General features: G+C 40.6%; 1 protein-coding gene across 2 annotated transcripts in view; it reads left to right on the forward strand.

The window, feature by feature from the left end:
- The window catches only part of GNAL (G protein subunit alpha L), a gene marked incomplete at both ends in the record, with an annotated part of 178,154 nt that overhangs the window by 154,219 nt on the left and 6,498 nt on the right, over nt 1-17,437 (forward strand). For both annotated transcript variants that reach the window (XM_079533018.1, XM_079533019.1), the window contains 5 exons: nt 12,192-12,246; nt 14,142-14,215; nt 15,810-15,868; nt 16,118-16,238; nt 17,057-17,187. In XM_079533018.1, coding sequence (XP_079389144.1) covers nt 12,192-12,246; nt 14,142-14,215; nt 15,810-15,868; nt 16,118-16,238; nt 17,057-17,187 — 440 coding nt within the window. The remainder of the gene's footprint in view (nt 1-12,191; nt 12,247-14,141; nt 14,216-15,809; nt 15,869-16,117; nt 16,239-17,056; nt 17,188-17,437) is intronic.

Here is a 17,437-nt window from a genome sequence, read left to right on the forward strand (position 1 = left end):
ATATCTCACATACAGCCAGTAAATGAAGATGTATGTCTAAGCAGTGTGTGGTGGTGAATTACTTAACACAAATTTTCAAGGATTTGTACTAAAGGTGTTAGAAATACATAACAAAATAATGAAGTTGAAAACCAGGATCGGAAGCAGTTCCTATAAATGTGTTGCTTTGTGGTTCTGGACTGTGGCCTTCTAAAACATGTATCTTGCAAAATGGAAGCAGTATCAGCTCCAGCCCAGCTAAAGAACATTTTTTTGTTTTCAAAATGTCGTCACAGTTACATTGCAAATGTGCACCTTTTCATTTACCTAACATTTTCGTCAGTAAGTGGGTCTATAGGGGAAAATAACTGTCTGAAGGAAGTGTGAACTTTGTCTGCTTTGTAGTCTAATGCAGGATAACCTGTTGCAAGACAGACGTTTGTTAAGAGGAGATCAGTACTTGCCATGCTGTTGTTAGGACTGGATTATCCATAATCTAATTACGAAGGTTACTAACAAATTGAAGAGATTATAAGCTTAACAATTATCTATGTGATTATTTGATTAAAATAAATGCCAGCAGCTTTGGCTGCCATACCTGGTATTTGGGATCAGAACTCCTATTTATTTGGTAGCAGAAAAGCAAACAACAACAAAAAAAACTTTGTGTTTTGATTCTGGTTTTGTGATGACGTTAATAACATGACTGGGCCCTAATCATTCTATTTGCTCTGAACTACAATACGCCTTATTATTTAATGAGAGCCTTTTTGAAGTAGGGCTTTTGATGTTGTTTTTTTTTTTGTTTTTGTTTTTCTAGAGGGGAGAAGAGTGTTTTTAACAATGAATTTAAAAATTAAGTTTTGAGGTATTGGACAGGGGTGGTAATTCCATAGGATGAAAGGAGTCCAGCGTGGCTGATGCTGCAGCAGGGTCACGGCCAGGTGGCTTCTGGAGACCTCCAAGGAGGAGACCCCACAGCCTGTCGGCAGCCTAAAAGTGCTGCCTGAAAAAAGATAGCCCTTTGTACAGGGCTGAGTTTTTTTTTCTCTGATATCTGTAGTTTAGTTCTGGTATCACTTAGTGGAACTTCTCAGATTTATTGTTTGAAAAATGTCCAACATACTGTGATTAGGAGTTTCATCTCACTGTGGAGCCAAGTTCCCAGAGAATAAAGCAAAAGGTCAGCACTCTTCACACTCAACTTTAGAATCCTCCTGGCACTGCCTCAAGAAGGCATGCACTCTCCCAAGCAATATTGTAAAGAACTTCTATATTAGAATTCAGTTTAATGGGTTTTCCTGGGGGGGAAAAAAAAAAAAAAAAAAAAAGGTCTTTTGAGGCCATCACAAACTGGTTCTCTCCCTCAGGACAGGTACCGGGCACATTTCTTTTCAGTGCATTTCCTAGAATCCACTGCAATGTGCACAAAGTTTCATGGGAAAAATATTGTGATAAGGAATTTGCTGTTCCTAGGAGGCCTTGGGTTTGAAGGGACAAAAAAAAAAAGAAAAAAAAAGAAAATGTAAAACTTATTATACCTGTGCTCACAACTCAATGATAGCGTGACCTGCCAGTACAATGCCAACTATATTTTATTACATCAACACGTGAGCGGTGCTTCCATATTTAGAGTATTTAGAGGACAAATACCAGAGCACTCCTGGCTTTCATTTCTACAGATTACATGCAAGTTGTGAGTGGCATTTGTAATGTTCTCTTAAAAAAAGAAAAGGAGAGAAAATACAACATTTTGAAATCTGAACTGACAAGTGGCTTTGGGTTTCTGACATTTATACCTTATTTGTATATTGCTCTTCAGTGTTTTCCAGATGTTATTGCATGAATCTTCCCAGTTTTTTTCCACTAACTGTATGGGTGGAGAAGACAGATTAGGAAGTTTAACTTCCTTCTCTGTGCCTGTTTTTAGGAGCTTTATAAGTTGTCCAGGATTTAAAATTGGCCTCCATGGATTTTTGAAGTGAACTTTATCAGAATTTTCCTTTTCCTTGCAGTTGTGTATATTGTATAGTGCTGCAGCTTCTGAACTCAGCTGAAGTTGCCTTCTCAGTAGACCCATGATATCTTAAAGGAGTGGAAACGTGGGGCCATGATCCTGCACAAAGCTGCCCCTGCCAGGCTTTCAGGTGGCTCCCAACAGGCTCTCAGACCACTGTGGGCAGTGCTGCATCAACCAGCCAGGTGCTGTTCAGCCCCCTCCTTTTGATGTTTTCCCAGCCCAGATGGTAGGTGCTGTGCTGGTATGGGCAGCGAGCCTCTCAGCAGGGAGCCCTCATGGAAAGCTGCAGCAATGTGAGGGTGACCCATAATGCCGAATTCTCCATTAGCCACAAACATCTTTTTGCTCCAGCTTGTTATAAACTATGCCCTCGAAATAACAACCACAGCTTGGGTACTGGATAGAGCAATTAAAAAGGAAAGCATAAGGTAATATGTAAAGTAACTTGAAGCAAGGCATAATCAGGTTGTTGCATAATTATTTTCTTCGTTCCTCAAACCCAACTCTATGTATTGTTTTAATAGAACAAACGTACTGTAAACTGAAAAGAAAAAAAAATGGTGAAAGAGGAGTGGAAGAAAGGTACAGAGAGTGCAGTTAGGCAAGCTTTTTGCAAAATACCTGATTCATAGCAAATGATAGCGTTAACATGGCTTCCTGACAAATGCACAAGTAGCAGGGTTGCAGGGCTAGTTTTGAACAGTGAGTTTTATAACCAGTGTCTTGGTTAAATAGCTTTAGCTATTAAATAGAATTAAGCCAATAATTAGTAAGTTGGACATGATCACTGTGTCTTTCCTTACATTTTAACAGTTCCTCTCCGCATTCCAGCTTCACACGTTCCATCAGCTACCCAAGATAGTCATTTAGATACTGTACTGAGGGACATGGTTTAGTGAGGGATATTGGTGATAGGTGGGCAGTTGGACTGGGTGATCTTAGAGATCTTTTCTAGCCTCTGAATTGCTCAGTCAAACTATAGGTGTTAGAACCAGTGGCTTGAATACATTCTTTGGTTAAATATATCCTGGTTTAAAATGGACAGGATAATGGTGACTTAATGAAAACATTTCAGAAGCATCGTTTGTAAAGATAGAAGAGCTTTCTTATGAGCCTAATAGTTACGTCCAGCACTTGTATCACACTCCTTAGACCTTGCATGATAGTGTTATATTCACCTGATAATTTCTAAAACAGCTGATCATACACAGATAGTTATGTCACATTGTTTTTCATGTACAGCTCTGGAACGTGGTATGGATGGGAAGAATGATGAGCTGTCCGATCTAGATAACACATAGAGAAGCCCTAATTCATTCTGACACATGACATGAACAAGTTGGGGAAGAGCAGGTTTTGTGTACTTCTCATCAGTAATCTCTGTGAGAGGTTACCATGCCTCTCATACTTCACAAAAAGAAAACCAAAATGTCTATATCTGAGCAATGGTTCTGTTGGCTGTTTTGGGGTAAAATTGCTCTGGAACTGCTAAAAGGAAGGCTGTCAGTTCTCATCATGCTTCTAAGGCATTTGGTTGTTTTTTTTTTCCTATTAAGTTTTCTAGCCTTGAACATTGACAAAGCAGCATCTGAGAGTATGCAGGTGAACCATGCAGCGCACACTGAAGGGTTGCTCATAGAGTTTGCATCCAGTATGTCCTTCACACAAGGTAAAGGTATGAGAGTGCAGAGTTAGAGCTGGGACAAAAAATAGTGACTGCCGAAGACAAATGACCTGCCGCTGCAGCTCATGATCTGGAAAAAGTAAAAATAAATTTTACTGAGTGCTCTGCAGGGTCTGCTTTTACAGCTTCTCTGTTCTCACTGTCTGGAAGCTAGACATCTCCTTGACTTTTCTGTAAAGCAAATTTTTCAGGTTTTTTTAGCTTTTAGGTCAATGGACTTAATATTTTATATGTAGCCCTAAAAGGTTTCTTCTCTAGTAGGATGGGTGTTGGGAGCCCTCATATTCCTTAAATTTTAGGCTTCTGTAGAATTTCAGATCCTATCTATCTATCTATCTGTCTCTTGGAGTCTCTAATACATCCTCATGAGAACTGGTGCCGTGATCCAAATGTTAAGCCTTAGAACTAATGCCAGTCCTCCTCCTCAACCCCAGCACTCACCAGAATTCCTGCAAAGTCAGTTCTCTGGGTCAAGTCAACACTTACACTTACATTTTGCACAGGATTTTAACACATTATTCCTCTCACATGTCACAAACAGATCTGAAAAGAATAATAAGCATGCTCGTGTTTCTCCTGGTCGGGAGAATTCAGCATTTTGAAGAGCTCACGTTTCTTTATCTGGGTTTTCTGGAGGCTATTAATATTCTCTTTTTAGACATCTGGTGTGTCTTTTAGATGTGAGACTGCTTGGCAGCAAGTTCTCTTGCAGTGAGCTTGGACTGGTGCCACAGGTAAACTCAAACTTCTTGTGACTACCTTTTAAGCCTGTGTTTTGTCACTTTTGCTTCTCATGTTTGGGGCTTTTCTGCTTTCCCTTTTATTACCCTCCTATAGAAAACTCTGGTCAAACTGGTTTTTCCTTTCTGGCAGCCACCATAGCAGACTTATTTTTCCAAACCACTTCCATTGGAGTAATCAGTGTTTCATTTCCAGCAAGCAACCTGGATTCAGCATTCTTCAGGGCTCACTGCACTGGGTGGATTTCATATATCCACGGTGCAACAACTTTTAAAAACAAAACTATCAACCGGAGTGTGTAACTTGCACTGAAGTAATTTTTCCATATCACAGCAACAAAGCTTGTAAGTAACAGGGAAAGCTGCATTTGCAATACCCTATGAAAATAAACATTGTTAACTTTTGACATCCCATTGCAACCTTTTGGTGTAAAGTTAGCGCTTGTGAACCTGATGCACTTGACAGCTCCACGTACTATCAAGGCTTTTGCTTGTAGTTTGGCTTTCTTTAACATAAAAGCAGATCTGTTTTTCAAGAACTTAGCTTAAGTGGCAGACGTGAGATGTTCTATGCTCTTTAGTTAGCAGTTAGCAACAAGTGAAAACAAGGTCTTGATGTATCATTATCTGTTAAGGTAGATTTTCGAGGATCTTGTGGAACCGTTGCATTCTGCCCATGCAACTCTGATGTTTCACATGTTTTACTTCCTTTGCTGAGCTTGTCCAGATATTTGCTGGAAGATACTAAATAGTTGTTTCATTCAGATAGTTGATAAAGTGATTGCAATCTGTCAAATATCAGCTCACAAGGCAGTCAGGATCCAGATCTCCCCAGGTAATGCTATGTGATCTTTCTCTTGGTCCTTTATTCAAGATTGCCCTTAAAATTACAGAATGTGCTCTGTGTAACATTTAACTTAGTTACAGAACTAAGATCTGTCTGTATAGTTTTATCAATATACATATAAAGATTATGAGCCTGAGACTGTCCTCTCAGAAGGAAGGAGAAATGTAATGAATCCAAGCAGATGTGAATGCAGTTCAAGGAGGGTCTGCCTGTGTCGGTCTAAACCTTTGGTTTTATTAGTGCTTCACTCTTGGTTTATGTTTTGCAGCAGCTCATCTGCTTGCACCTCTGGGAATGAAATGTCTGATTGCACGCAGTAGAAAAATTTTGTCCTTCGTAAAATAAGTAAATAAGTAACCTTTCCTCTTCCTTCTCTTTGTGCTATTCTTCATCTCTCTCTGAGATCCTTCATAAGAGAAGCTGCAGATGATGAGTCTCATTTCTGCTGGAGCCTGTTAACCTTTCTGTGTGAGTGACAGTTTTCCAGATTGAAGTCTTAGCCAGTGTTTATGTTAAGAAGAGGGTTAATGATGATCCCCATGGGCCTCTTGCTCGAAAAGCAAAAACATCTGCTAAGCCAAATAGTGGTTAGTTTGCTAAATTTAGAAGGAAAGAAATGCATTTCCCAAAATTCACACTGCTTCTTAGCAAATTTAGGGAACAGTGGTGGCAAGCAGTTATGGAAGTCATACTGTTTATTCATTTTTGAGTTTAGTTCATATTTTTTCAATTAAAAGAAATTAGATTGCTGTTATTAAGCAGAAAGAAGGTACTCAGCATATATATCTGAAACATCTAATGTAGCTGAGCTTTCCATGTATTTGTTTAGGTTGATAGTTGGACAAATGCCAAAGCCTGCAAAGCCTTTTTGTAGAGATATTCTGCAGTATGTATTGAGAAGAGACTATTCAGCAGCTAAGAAACTGAGGCTGAAATCAACGTCTACTAGGAAGCTCTCTTAACTAAGCTCATATACCAGCAGCATTCTTTCACAGGATTTATCCATCTTTCCTCATCACACTTGATTCTGACTCTTGCCAGCCATCTGACTTGTGGGAGAGTCACCTGCTGAATTGTGATGAGCTTTTGGTTGCGATAGTCGTGACTGACAGTTGTGTCTTTGCCTTTGATATGTCAGCTTAAGTCATCATCTGTGAATTGTGTTTAAACTAGAGCTCTACTGCTTCACAAGGCTAATGTGATAGAGCATCTCACGTTGTCTTTGCTCTGGATGACTTCGCTGTGGCTTGGTGCTAGTTGTAGCCATGATAACAGAATGGGACAGGTACATGCTTCCCAACCAAACTGTTGGTACCCCCCCAGTGGGCTGCATGTAGATCTGATCACAGAATCATAGAATGCCTGGGGTGAGAAGGGAGCATGGAGGTTAACTAATCCAACGTTGCAGTTTCAGCAGGGCCACGTGAGGCAGGGTGCCCAGGACCACATCTCCAAGGAGGAGACTCAGAGCCTCTGAGCAACCTGTGCCAGTACTGTCACCCAGGGTCCGTTGTTTGCCCAGAGTCCATCTCAGTATGTTCACCACTCTCCCTTGGTAGCCCATTTGTTGCAACAGCTGTTCTCGCTCTGAGGACGCGACATCTTGAAAAACCAGGCATCCCAAGCAGCCACGTGCTGCTCACGTACTGATCACACATGGAGGTCAAGCAGCTCTCCTGTACATAGTCTCCAGTGGTCTCACGAGCCCCAGATGAAGGGCTGGCAGGAGGTTTTAAAGCACAAATTCTTCTAGATTAAATAATTTCTTTACTGTGAGGGTAACAATGCTTAGAACAGCTGTCCACAGAGGTCGTTGAGTTTTCTTCTCTGGAAGTTCTCAAGACCAGCTTAGACACCTTCCTGTGCGACCTGCTGTAGGGATCTGCTTTAGCGAGGCGCTGGGCTGGGTGATATCCAGAGGTCCCTTCCAGCCCCTGTGGCTCTGCGATTCTGTGAAATTCAGAACTGCAGTCCTCGATTGCCATGCCCACAGAGGCCTCGCTCAGCGTTTGGCTGCAGCCAGCCGGGCAGCAGGCAGGGAGCTGGGTGAGCACATGCTGCCCTCTGCAGTCTCTCTCCTCTCTGCTCCGCAGCCCCAGCATGCATGCGGTTTGACGGCTTTCTTTTCCAAGCCCATGTTTCAATCTCCCTTTCCACCCACAGGACAGGCTGAAGAGACGGTTATAGCGTGATAATGTCAGTATTGAAATAGGGAGAAGAGGGAAGTCCTGGGAAACCGGTGCTCTTAGAAGATGCCAAAAATACACGTCAATCAATACCAATACGTAAATCTCTAGACTATAAATAAACACAAAATTTCACTAGCGTCTTCAGTGTTTGCACTGGCTATTTTTCTGCATCAGCTCAAGCAGCAATTGGTATTGAAAATCAGAATAAAGAGTGGATTCAGAACAGCTCTCATCCCCCTGTGCTCCTGCCTTGCAAGTGCTCCCTTCTACACCTTTCCTCAGGGGAGACAGCCACAAAGCAGCACACGGGGCGAGGGCGATGCTCTGCTGCTGCAGGGGAGCTGTATTTAAAGCACAGTGCCTGTTTGCATTTGATAGGAAAATCCTCAACTATTAAATGCTAGCAACGTCTTTTGGGAGATTTCTATTGATATCTTCAGTAAATGACTTAGGAAAACAAATCCTTTAGGGGTTAGAATGATACTGGAGGCTCTTTTCATTATGTCTTTCTCAGGAACCATGAAGCATATGAGAATAATGTGAGGTTGCTCGAAACCCAACTGTGGAGCCAAAGGTATCCTCCAAACCAGAAATCCATAATTTCCAATTTTAAAATTGTGCACAAGGCACTAACAAGGTTGTAATCCCTTAGCTGATTAGTACCTGTATATAAACATTCAAATCTTGATTTTGTCTCTGATTACTTTAGTAGGTAAAAGAAAAAAGAAGAAAAGGGGGTCAGTTTCAGCTCCCTAGAGATCTGGGATAAGTTCTCACTGTGAAATACCTAACTTGCATGAGAGTTATCATAATCCAAAGATAGCAGAATTCTAAGTCTTGGTCTTGAATGACATCATGTAGTAGGTTATAGTGGGTGCTTCTACTGGTTTGGGAGCCTGGCTAAGGAATTTGCAGAGCCTTCTGTGTTCCTTCAGAAGCAGAAAGTTTGCAGACTCCAGCCCCTTAGAGGATAACTTTGAGATTCTTCATTCTGACAGCTTCAAGCTATAGTGTTACCAGGATTTTAGCATTAGCTTGATTTCTTGTTTTCTGCAGAGATTTTTTTTATACCAGGCCTTTGAAATGTTAGGGGGAAAACAGAAAAAAAAACAGTTGAGCTAGAAAAAGATTCATTAGAATGTGTAGTTCATTGTATTGATATGCTGTTTAGCACCTTATCTTTCCAATTCTTTGAATGTCAAAATACACTTATAAATAGAGCATGTCTTTTTGTGTCTGTAGTATTATTCTCAAGACATCATTTTCTTTTAATTGTGATTTCGTGGGGTCAGGATATCTGTACAGAACCTTGTAGTGATTTACCCAGTGAGAAAAAGATTTTCATGTACGATTACCTCCTCTTTATTTGTGCATTTATGAATCCTTTTTTCAGAAATTCTTATGTAGCTGCTAATGCTGCTCAAATTGCCATGGTTTTTAAAGAGAATAATGCTTATTGATGGTTCCCACATGCACTGGCAGGCACATCTAAAACCTGTACTTTTGTGTTCACAGCTTGCATAATGTAAAACGTAGAGATTGCTTGTCAAACTAAGTGTCAGCTGAGTTTCCTAGGAAACTCACTGAAGATATTTATAAAACTACAGATCAGCTTAATAATAGATATAATCATGTCAGTAGCTCGTGATTGTTGTTTTTTTAATTTTATCTGTCCGTTTTTCTCTTGCTTTAATTTGTTAGCGTACCAAATGGCTATATTTCCAAACAGACCTTCCTTTCAGTGTCTTCCTTCCAGTTTATTTTTTTTTTAAAAAAGTGATCTGGGCCATTCCACGTCAGGTAATACAGACCAACCTACAGCAAAATTAAGGAGAACGTTGATGTCCTACTCATTATCAGAACAACAAAATAAAACCAGAACTGAGAAGTAGAAATACAAATACCGTGTTATAGTTGTATTCACACTTGAGTTGGAAGCCTGAGTTTAAAGTTCATTGCATTTACATGCAAAACAGTTATTGCAGAATTATCATCAGTATTGAGTGCAGTTTTCTATAGAAGATGCATAAGTAGAAGACCTGTCAGTACTGAGATAAGATGTAGTTCTGTCAAAATAATTCTATCCTTCAGCTGAAAAAGACATGAGTTAAAAAGAGAGGATTGGTGATGCTGATGTCCATTTTTATTCCTTTCTCTGCTATTCTGTTTTCCTCACACTGATCCTTTGAGCCGAGATTTAGGAATTATCATATCTTAAGCACTGTAAATTTGCTCGGGTATGCAACATCTGAGGCTGCATATATGTAAGAGTGTATATTACACCAGACCATAATTATGAAAGGCATTTAATATTAGTAGAAATTAATGTTATTTAGAAAAAGTCATTGTTTTCACATTTTAATACAGCTGCGAGACTGAAGCTAATGTGTTTAGAAGTACTGACTCTTTATCTCATCTGGAATCCATTACTTGTACTTGCTACAGAAATTTGCCTGTCAGAGCTATTTTTTGATTCTGTGCTAATTAGCCAAGTAAGGAGCTTCTATGAAGGATGTTCAATAATTGATTTCCCTTCAAGGAAGTCCAGAGTCTACAAAACTCAGTGCACATTCATTTTACTTCCAAAAGAAATCCTAGGAAACCATCACACACCAGAAAAGTTAATGTTAGGTAAAGCTAAGAAATTTAGCCCAGTCCTAATAGTGGTCAAATGTTGCTTTATTGGATGCCAGTGGTATCACTGCAGCCTGGTAGAATGGTTAGCATTTAGAACCCTGTAAAACACTGCCTTCATTTCAGTATAGATGACATGTGGCCAGCGGCCTTAGAAGCGTAAAAACGTTACAGCTATCTAAACTGATCTTTATTAAGCACTTCGTTGAACAGAGCTGTCTCTTACTTGTGGCATTCCCATTAAGGATGTTTGAAACATATTCTTTTACTTGGAACATGACTTAGGCCAATATCAAGAACATAACTGCCAATGCTAACAGCCAATAACCATCCTAAAATGCATGTGTACAGGGGAGAGGTGTGCATCGGTGCTAACTACTGAGTTACTTAATCATTTTGGATCAGTGCTACCAACATGACGTTGGTGCGTGTTGAAGAGTCAAGATGTGATTTATGTATCACCTCCAGCAGTAATGCTTCTGCAACAAAAGTACTGATTTGTTTAGTCTAGTGGGATTTGGGATGGGGTCATGTTTGTGTACAAACACTTGCCTTTGCCCACAGTATTAACCATATCAAACTGTTTATAAACTAGACAGAAAATGTTGGGACATATTTGGAGAAACTAAAATGCTGCCCATACAGCTTTGCTAAGGACAGTGAGTACTTGTTGAGGAGGTTCAGCTTGGAAGCATTTTTAATGGGGGTAGGATTGCCATTTTTATCATCTTATTGTGTGCTGCAAGCTTGAGATTTGCTTGGTGTTCTCAAGGAAAAAACATTTGAGCAGGTTTTGCCTGAGTGCAGCTGCTTCATCATGGTGACCACAGCTTGCTATAAAGATGTACTTTTATATCTTCACATAAATTTATGGTTGCTTTTGATGGGTGAGGAGTAAAAAGTATGAAGTAAAAAAATTATTTTTCTGTCATGTTTATTCAGGATAATTTTGTCATTAGGCACCTCCTATGTTGTGCTAAACAAGAGTTTTTAAACCTGGTGTTTTAACATCGCACCTTGATAATGCAGGCTGTACATACTGGATTTTTTTTTTCCTGTTGTAACAGTGGAGGTTCAGAAAGGAAAAAGAGTATAAGTAAATGTATATGTGGCATATTTTCTTTTCCTTTCAGTTAATATCCGTGGGAAAGTACCATGAGAAATACAGTCAGGCTTTTAGAGAGGTGTTTTCAACTGGTCTCTGTGTGTGACCCCGGTGTTAGCAGTGAGTCACATTGCCAGGCAAGAGTTCACTGTTCTCTCCTTCTTTCCCACTGCAATTAAATAAATTCCACATGCACACCCTAGTAAAATCAGGGGAAAAAAAACTTGCCAGTTGATAAAGAAATTGTGATAATACTGTAGAAGGATGAGTCAGTCAGTGGGATATTCACTGCCAAATACCAAATAACAATGCAGAAATTCAAGAGAGGTTTTAAGTCATGCAGGCAGTAAGGGAAAATGAGCCATCTGGGCTCACACAGAATGTAAGAAATGGGTGAAAGTGAGGGAGGAGAACCTGCCTATTTTAGCTCTGCATATAAAATCCCATTTTTATACCCTCGTTATTGCTATTCTAACATGTTGTAGAAAAGAATTAAAGTTTGAAGATCTTTAAAATCATTGGAGATTGTGGTATCCCTTTTTTTTAGTTCCTCTCACTCACCGTATGCATTTTACTGAGTTTTGGCATTGTAAGGATTCAAGACTTGTTAACCTCCACATCATGCAGTTTTTTTTCAAGTTCTTAAGCTGTAGTTGCAGTGTTCAATCAGGTCAGATGCAGGAAACATCTGATCTGAACAGGCGTTTTTTAAGTGGACCTCCCAAATTGTGATATTGTACTGCATTTGGTCTGTCTGTGAGTACTACCTAACGATAAGTGTAACAGCACTATATTGAGTCAGTGCCTGGGTAAAAAGCTGTTTGGCTCAGAAATTAGAACTGCAAGCAACATAAGTAAAGCTCTGGGCTCATACATTCACCATTTCACTCGTGTACTACTTTGCAGCTGAAATCTAAACCAGAAAAGGTACTGAAAATGTGCAGTACTAGACAGGATTTTACGTATCTAAATGCATGTTTATTTTTCTTCCAGCTTTTTAGAAAGAATCGACAGCGTCAGCATGGATGACTATACACCCACAGATCAGGTTAGTGTAATTAATGTGATAGGGGCTGAACCAAGACACCCATTTGTACAGATTCTTTATGTAATTTGGTTTAGTCCCAACAGCAGCTGAAATGCAGCAAACCACATAATTACAAAATGCAGTCTAGCTGTTTAAATAATGGATGTTAAAGAAGAAGAAGCTTTTCAATGTTGTAAGCTTGTGTTTTATTGTTGCTATATGTAGGTCGTGATTCCTGTAATACTTCTGTTATTTCTTCTTGCTTCACGTTCTGCATGAGCCTTGCAGTGTGCCCTTGCAGCTCAAAAAGCAAATGGTATCCTGGCTCCATCAGAAGAGGGGTGGCCAGCAGGGACAGGGAGGTGATTGTCCCCCTCTACTCTGCTCTTGTGAGGCCCCATCTGGAGTACTGCGTCCAGGTCTGGAGCTCCCAGTACAAGAAAGACAGAGCTGATGGAGAGGGTCCAGAGGAGAGCCATGAAGATGATCAGGGGACTGGAGCACCTCCCCTGTTACTGCTCTGTGCCGGTGTCCCACTGCTATCCAGTAGTCTCAGTCAAGACTGTGACCCATGTGATAAACTGCAAATACACATAGTAAAGGAGAACCCTACCCTGGATAAATCAGTCTGTCTACTCAGGGTGTATAAGGAGAGGGAGCTCATTAAAAAAAATAGTAATGATCATCATTTCTCATTGTGTAGTCGGGCTGAAATTCAGAAAATAAAGTGACTTGCCAGAGATCAGACAGGGAGGCATGTGGGGCAGAACTTCTACAGTTCAGGTGTATAACCACAAGCCTGTCCAATTACAAAGACAAATGTCTTGAATTAGAAGGCAATAAAAAGCAAAACTCATGTAGTCAACCTGATCCAGAATATTTTATTAAAGCCCTCCATACATTTTAAAACAAAAGCAGTTGTGTTGAAATTTACTCCATATAGACCTTGTGCTCTGACTTTAGCATCAATATTACTCTGCTGACAGGAGATGTCAGCAAAGCAAAGCCTTGTTTTTCTTTTTGTTATTTATTGTAGTGTTGCCCTGTTTGTTCTTGCAGGGTCTTTCTCTACCTTGAGCAGTCATTCATCATAGGAGGATTTGGCAGTGGCTTCATTATTCAGCTGTCTCAAAATTTTTCCTGATGTTTCCTTTGGGAAGAAATGTCCTTTGTCTGCAAAGATCAGAAGAGGCTTTTGGTACTTGGCAGGCAGAAAACTTCTGCTCCAGTAGCAGTGCTGGGTAGTCAGGGTTAAAAAACTGCTGGTGATGGTGATGGCACAGAGTGAGCCAGTGGCTTGAGATGTGCACCATAAATTGCTTTTACCTACCTCCTTTGAGAACCTAGGAAATCATTTTTTTAATTATTAGAAAACGTTATTTATTTATAAAGTACTACTAGCATGAAAAATAAGAAATGCCAGATTTACCTGCAACCTAAATTCTGTTCCCCTGTGCACTGTAATAGAGTTTTAATTACTTAGTCACAAGCTATTATTTCCATAGGATTCCTGTCTCATTCTGTACAAAAGAGGGCAGAATTAATGTTGCCTGGGCAACTGTAAATCTGGAGTTTTCTTGCAGTTGAGTACTTGACTTTACAATACAGACAATGTGTTTTCTTAATTTTATGTAACTTCAGCATTCATTATCCACGTCACATATAAGATTGTGGGACAATCAGTAAGAGATTTCAGTGTGCACTAAAGAGAACAAGCATACGGTATTCACAAGCCAGATTCAAATACGATATTTGTGTATCTGTTGTGTCAAAATGGACAGGTATACCAGCAAGTCTGATTGAACTCTAATTAAACAGAACATATCTTTTCAGGGAAAATACTATAGCATGCATTTTAAAGCAAAATCAGGATAGAAAAGAATGTCACTAATCAGCTTCCATGTTCTCATTTTCAGGACCTATTACGATGCAGAGTTTTGACATCAGGGATTTTTGAAACAAGGTTTCAAGTAGATAAAGTAAATTTCCAGTAAGTCTATTAGTAATGATTTATGAATGTTTTACTAATCTTAACAACTCAGATGTCTGTTTTCATGTCTTCCTGGCATAATTGGGCATAGGGTGAATGTCAGGGTTGTTTGGTTTAGGTGGGTTTTTGTAGCTGTTTCCCTAGATCCCAGTAAAATTCCCTTATACTTCATTGAAAAAATAAAAGATGATACTAGTCATGTATTAGTGCTGCTCTGTTGTGGGGACATTTTTACTAACTCATTCATTTAGATAGCACTGCAAACTCATACTTTTGGGATGAGATCTGGCAGAACTTAGTGTCATTCCACAAGCCACAATTTGAATACCGGTACAGTTAAATGTCTTGCTCCTTCTTTCTTCTCCTTCTGGAGAGCTGCAAGTTCTGTGTTGTGCAGCATCTCTGTTAAAGTACTGCCAGGCTACCTCCACCCTGGTTCTCATCCAAAAAGGTAGCAGTGCTGGTGGGGGACAAGTTGCCTTTGTGTTCTTCTCCTTGAACGCCTGTACTCTCTCTACCACACTTCAAAAGATGATGAAACCTCTGTTTATAATACAATAGCCCCAACCATCTATACCATGTGATTTCTGTACACCACAAAGGCAGCAATTTTCTTACTGTATGGATTCGGCAGTACTCTTGCACCCGGGTGGTGGCAATCCCTACTGTCAGTACAAGCTGGGGGACAAAAGGATAGACCACAGCCCTGCCAAAAAGGACTTGGGAGTAGAAGCGATAGTAGCTGGATATGAGCTAGCAGTGTGTCTTTGCAGCCCAGAAAGCCAACTGTATACTGGGCTGCATGGCCAGCAGGTCAGGGGAGGTGATCCTGTCCCTCTGTTCTGTGCTGGTGACGCTTCACCTAAAGTATTGTGTCCAGATGTGGAGTCCTCAGTACAGGAGAGACATGGACATGTTGGAGTGCATTGAGAGGAGGGCCTCTCAATGATCCCAGTTTTAGAGTAATGATCCCAGGTTTAGAGTACCTCTACTACAAGGATGGGCTGAGAGAGCTAGGGCTGTTCAGCCTGAAGAGGAGAAGGCTCTGGGCAGACTTTCAGTATCTAAAAGGGGGCTGTAAGAGAGAAGGGGACAGACTCTTTAGCAGAGTCTGTTGTGATAGGACAAGGGAAAGTGGTTTCAAGCTAAAAGAGATTTAGACTGGATATAAGGAAGAAGTTTTTTACAGTAAGGCTGGTAAGGCAGTGGAACAGGTTGCCCAGATAGCTGATGTATGCCATGTCCCTGGAGACATCCAAGGTCAAGCTCGATGGAGCTCTGAGCAACCTGATCTGCTGTAGGTGTCACTGTTCATTGCAGGGGAGTTGGACTAGGTGACCTTTAAAGGTCCCTTCCAACTCAAAGGATTCTATGATTCAGTGATTCTCCCTGGGGGAGCGGGGCAGGCGGAGTGGGGCAGTGCTCTGGCATGCAGCACAGCAGCTGCAAACCTCTGTTCCCTTCAGGCAGTTATTTTACTGCTGCTGTCCTCAAAGCTGCCAGATTCATAAACTGAACCCTTGTGCTGCATGCATGCTTCGTGTGACTTTCCTAATGCACATGAGTGACGTAACATCCTATGGCTTTTTAACAGCATGTTTGATGTAGGTGGCCAAAGAGATGAGAGAAGAAAATGGATCCAATGCTTTAACGGTAAGTAAAAGTGTTCCACATTTTAATTTCAAATTTGCTTTGTGCGGAGCAAGCAGCTTAGCATTTGTATTGTCTTACTTACGCTGAGAACACAGTGTGTCTCTAATAGGGAAGTCCAACATGATAAATATTTTCTTGAGGCCTTTGGGGCAATAGGGGAGCAATGGCAGTATTACCATGAGGAGTATGTGCTGTGATAACAGAAACTTCCTTTCTCTCTCCCTTCTTTCTTCTGTGTGCTTTGTCCAGATGTCACGGCTATAATCTTTGTTGTGGCTTGCAGCAGCTACAACATGGTAATAAGGGAAGACAATAACACAAACAGACTACGGGAATCCCTGGACCTTTTCAAAAGTATCTGGAATAATAGGTAAAATACACCTCTTTTTTTCTCCCACTGCAATTCAGCTACAATCCAACTCCCTACAGATTTAGATTCCTTTTAGCACATGGTCAGATTGACTGTTCAGAAAATGCCCAAGGCAGGGCCAGGCCATGAGGTGCAATGGCCAGAGTGATGCATGGATACTTAGCCAAATAGCAATATAAATCTATTCCTAGTGGTGAATGAGTAATGACAACACACAGGATTAGGTAATTAAAAGTTTCTAGCATACAGCTCTTAGGATGGTCTACACTGAGAGGTGACTGATGGTGAAGTGAGGAAAAACACTAAGCCAGGTCCCAAATGACTGTACATTGTCGTTGTCACAGCGATGGTTAGGCACTAACTGGCTAAGAAGAGAGATTATTTACTTTTGATCATCACATACAAGGCATCTTAACACACAGCGCCTTTGTGTGGATGAGCTATTAGTTAAGACAGTGCAGTTTTCCAGCCTTTGTCTCTTGGTTCAGCAAAACCCACTGAAGTAGACAGGAATGTCAAATTTCAGGAACTGCCATCATTTTCCAAACTTAATTTCAGAAATCGAGTTTAGAAAACAATGATTCAAGACTGTTCATGTCAGTGATATCTACTGGAGATTTTAGAAATGTATGCACAGATCTTATAAATACATCTATCAGCCCAGGTAATAATATAATAATTACAGTTCCATTATTTTTCTGTTAAACAAGTTCTAAATATTGCATATAGGGACAACCAGTAAATTTTCCATTGGTGTGATGTGTTTCCTTTGATAAATGTGTCAGAAATAATTCAAACATATGGTTTGTTTCTGGCAGGTGGTTACGGACCATTTCTATCATTTTATTCTTGAATAAGCAGGACATGCTGGCTGAAAAAGTCTTGGCAGGGAAATCAAAAATTGAAGATTACTTTCCTGAATACGCGCATTACACCGTACCTGAGGATGGTAAGATTTTTCACCACTTGAGGGGTTTGGCTAGCTGGGATAGCCCGTTCCATTGCTCTGTCTCATACACACACACATGCACATTCACAAACACACACATGTTGTTGTTCAGTGTGTGTGAGGTCAGGCAGCTGCTCCATCCTGTACTGCCCATGCTGCTGTGTGTGGATCGGTGGATGCCGAGGACATGGCACATGGCCCAGTGCTGCCTCAGGCTCAGGAGGCTCTGGGTGCTGGGGGGTCTGGCAGA

Source organism: Tetrao urogallus (genome assembly GCF_951394365.1).
Source record: "Tetrao urogallus genome assembly, chromosome: 3".
In the NCBI taxonomy this organism is placed as follows: domain Eukaryota; kingdom Metazoa; phylum Chordata; class Aves; order Galliformes; family Phasianidae; genus Tetrao; species Tetrao urogallus.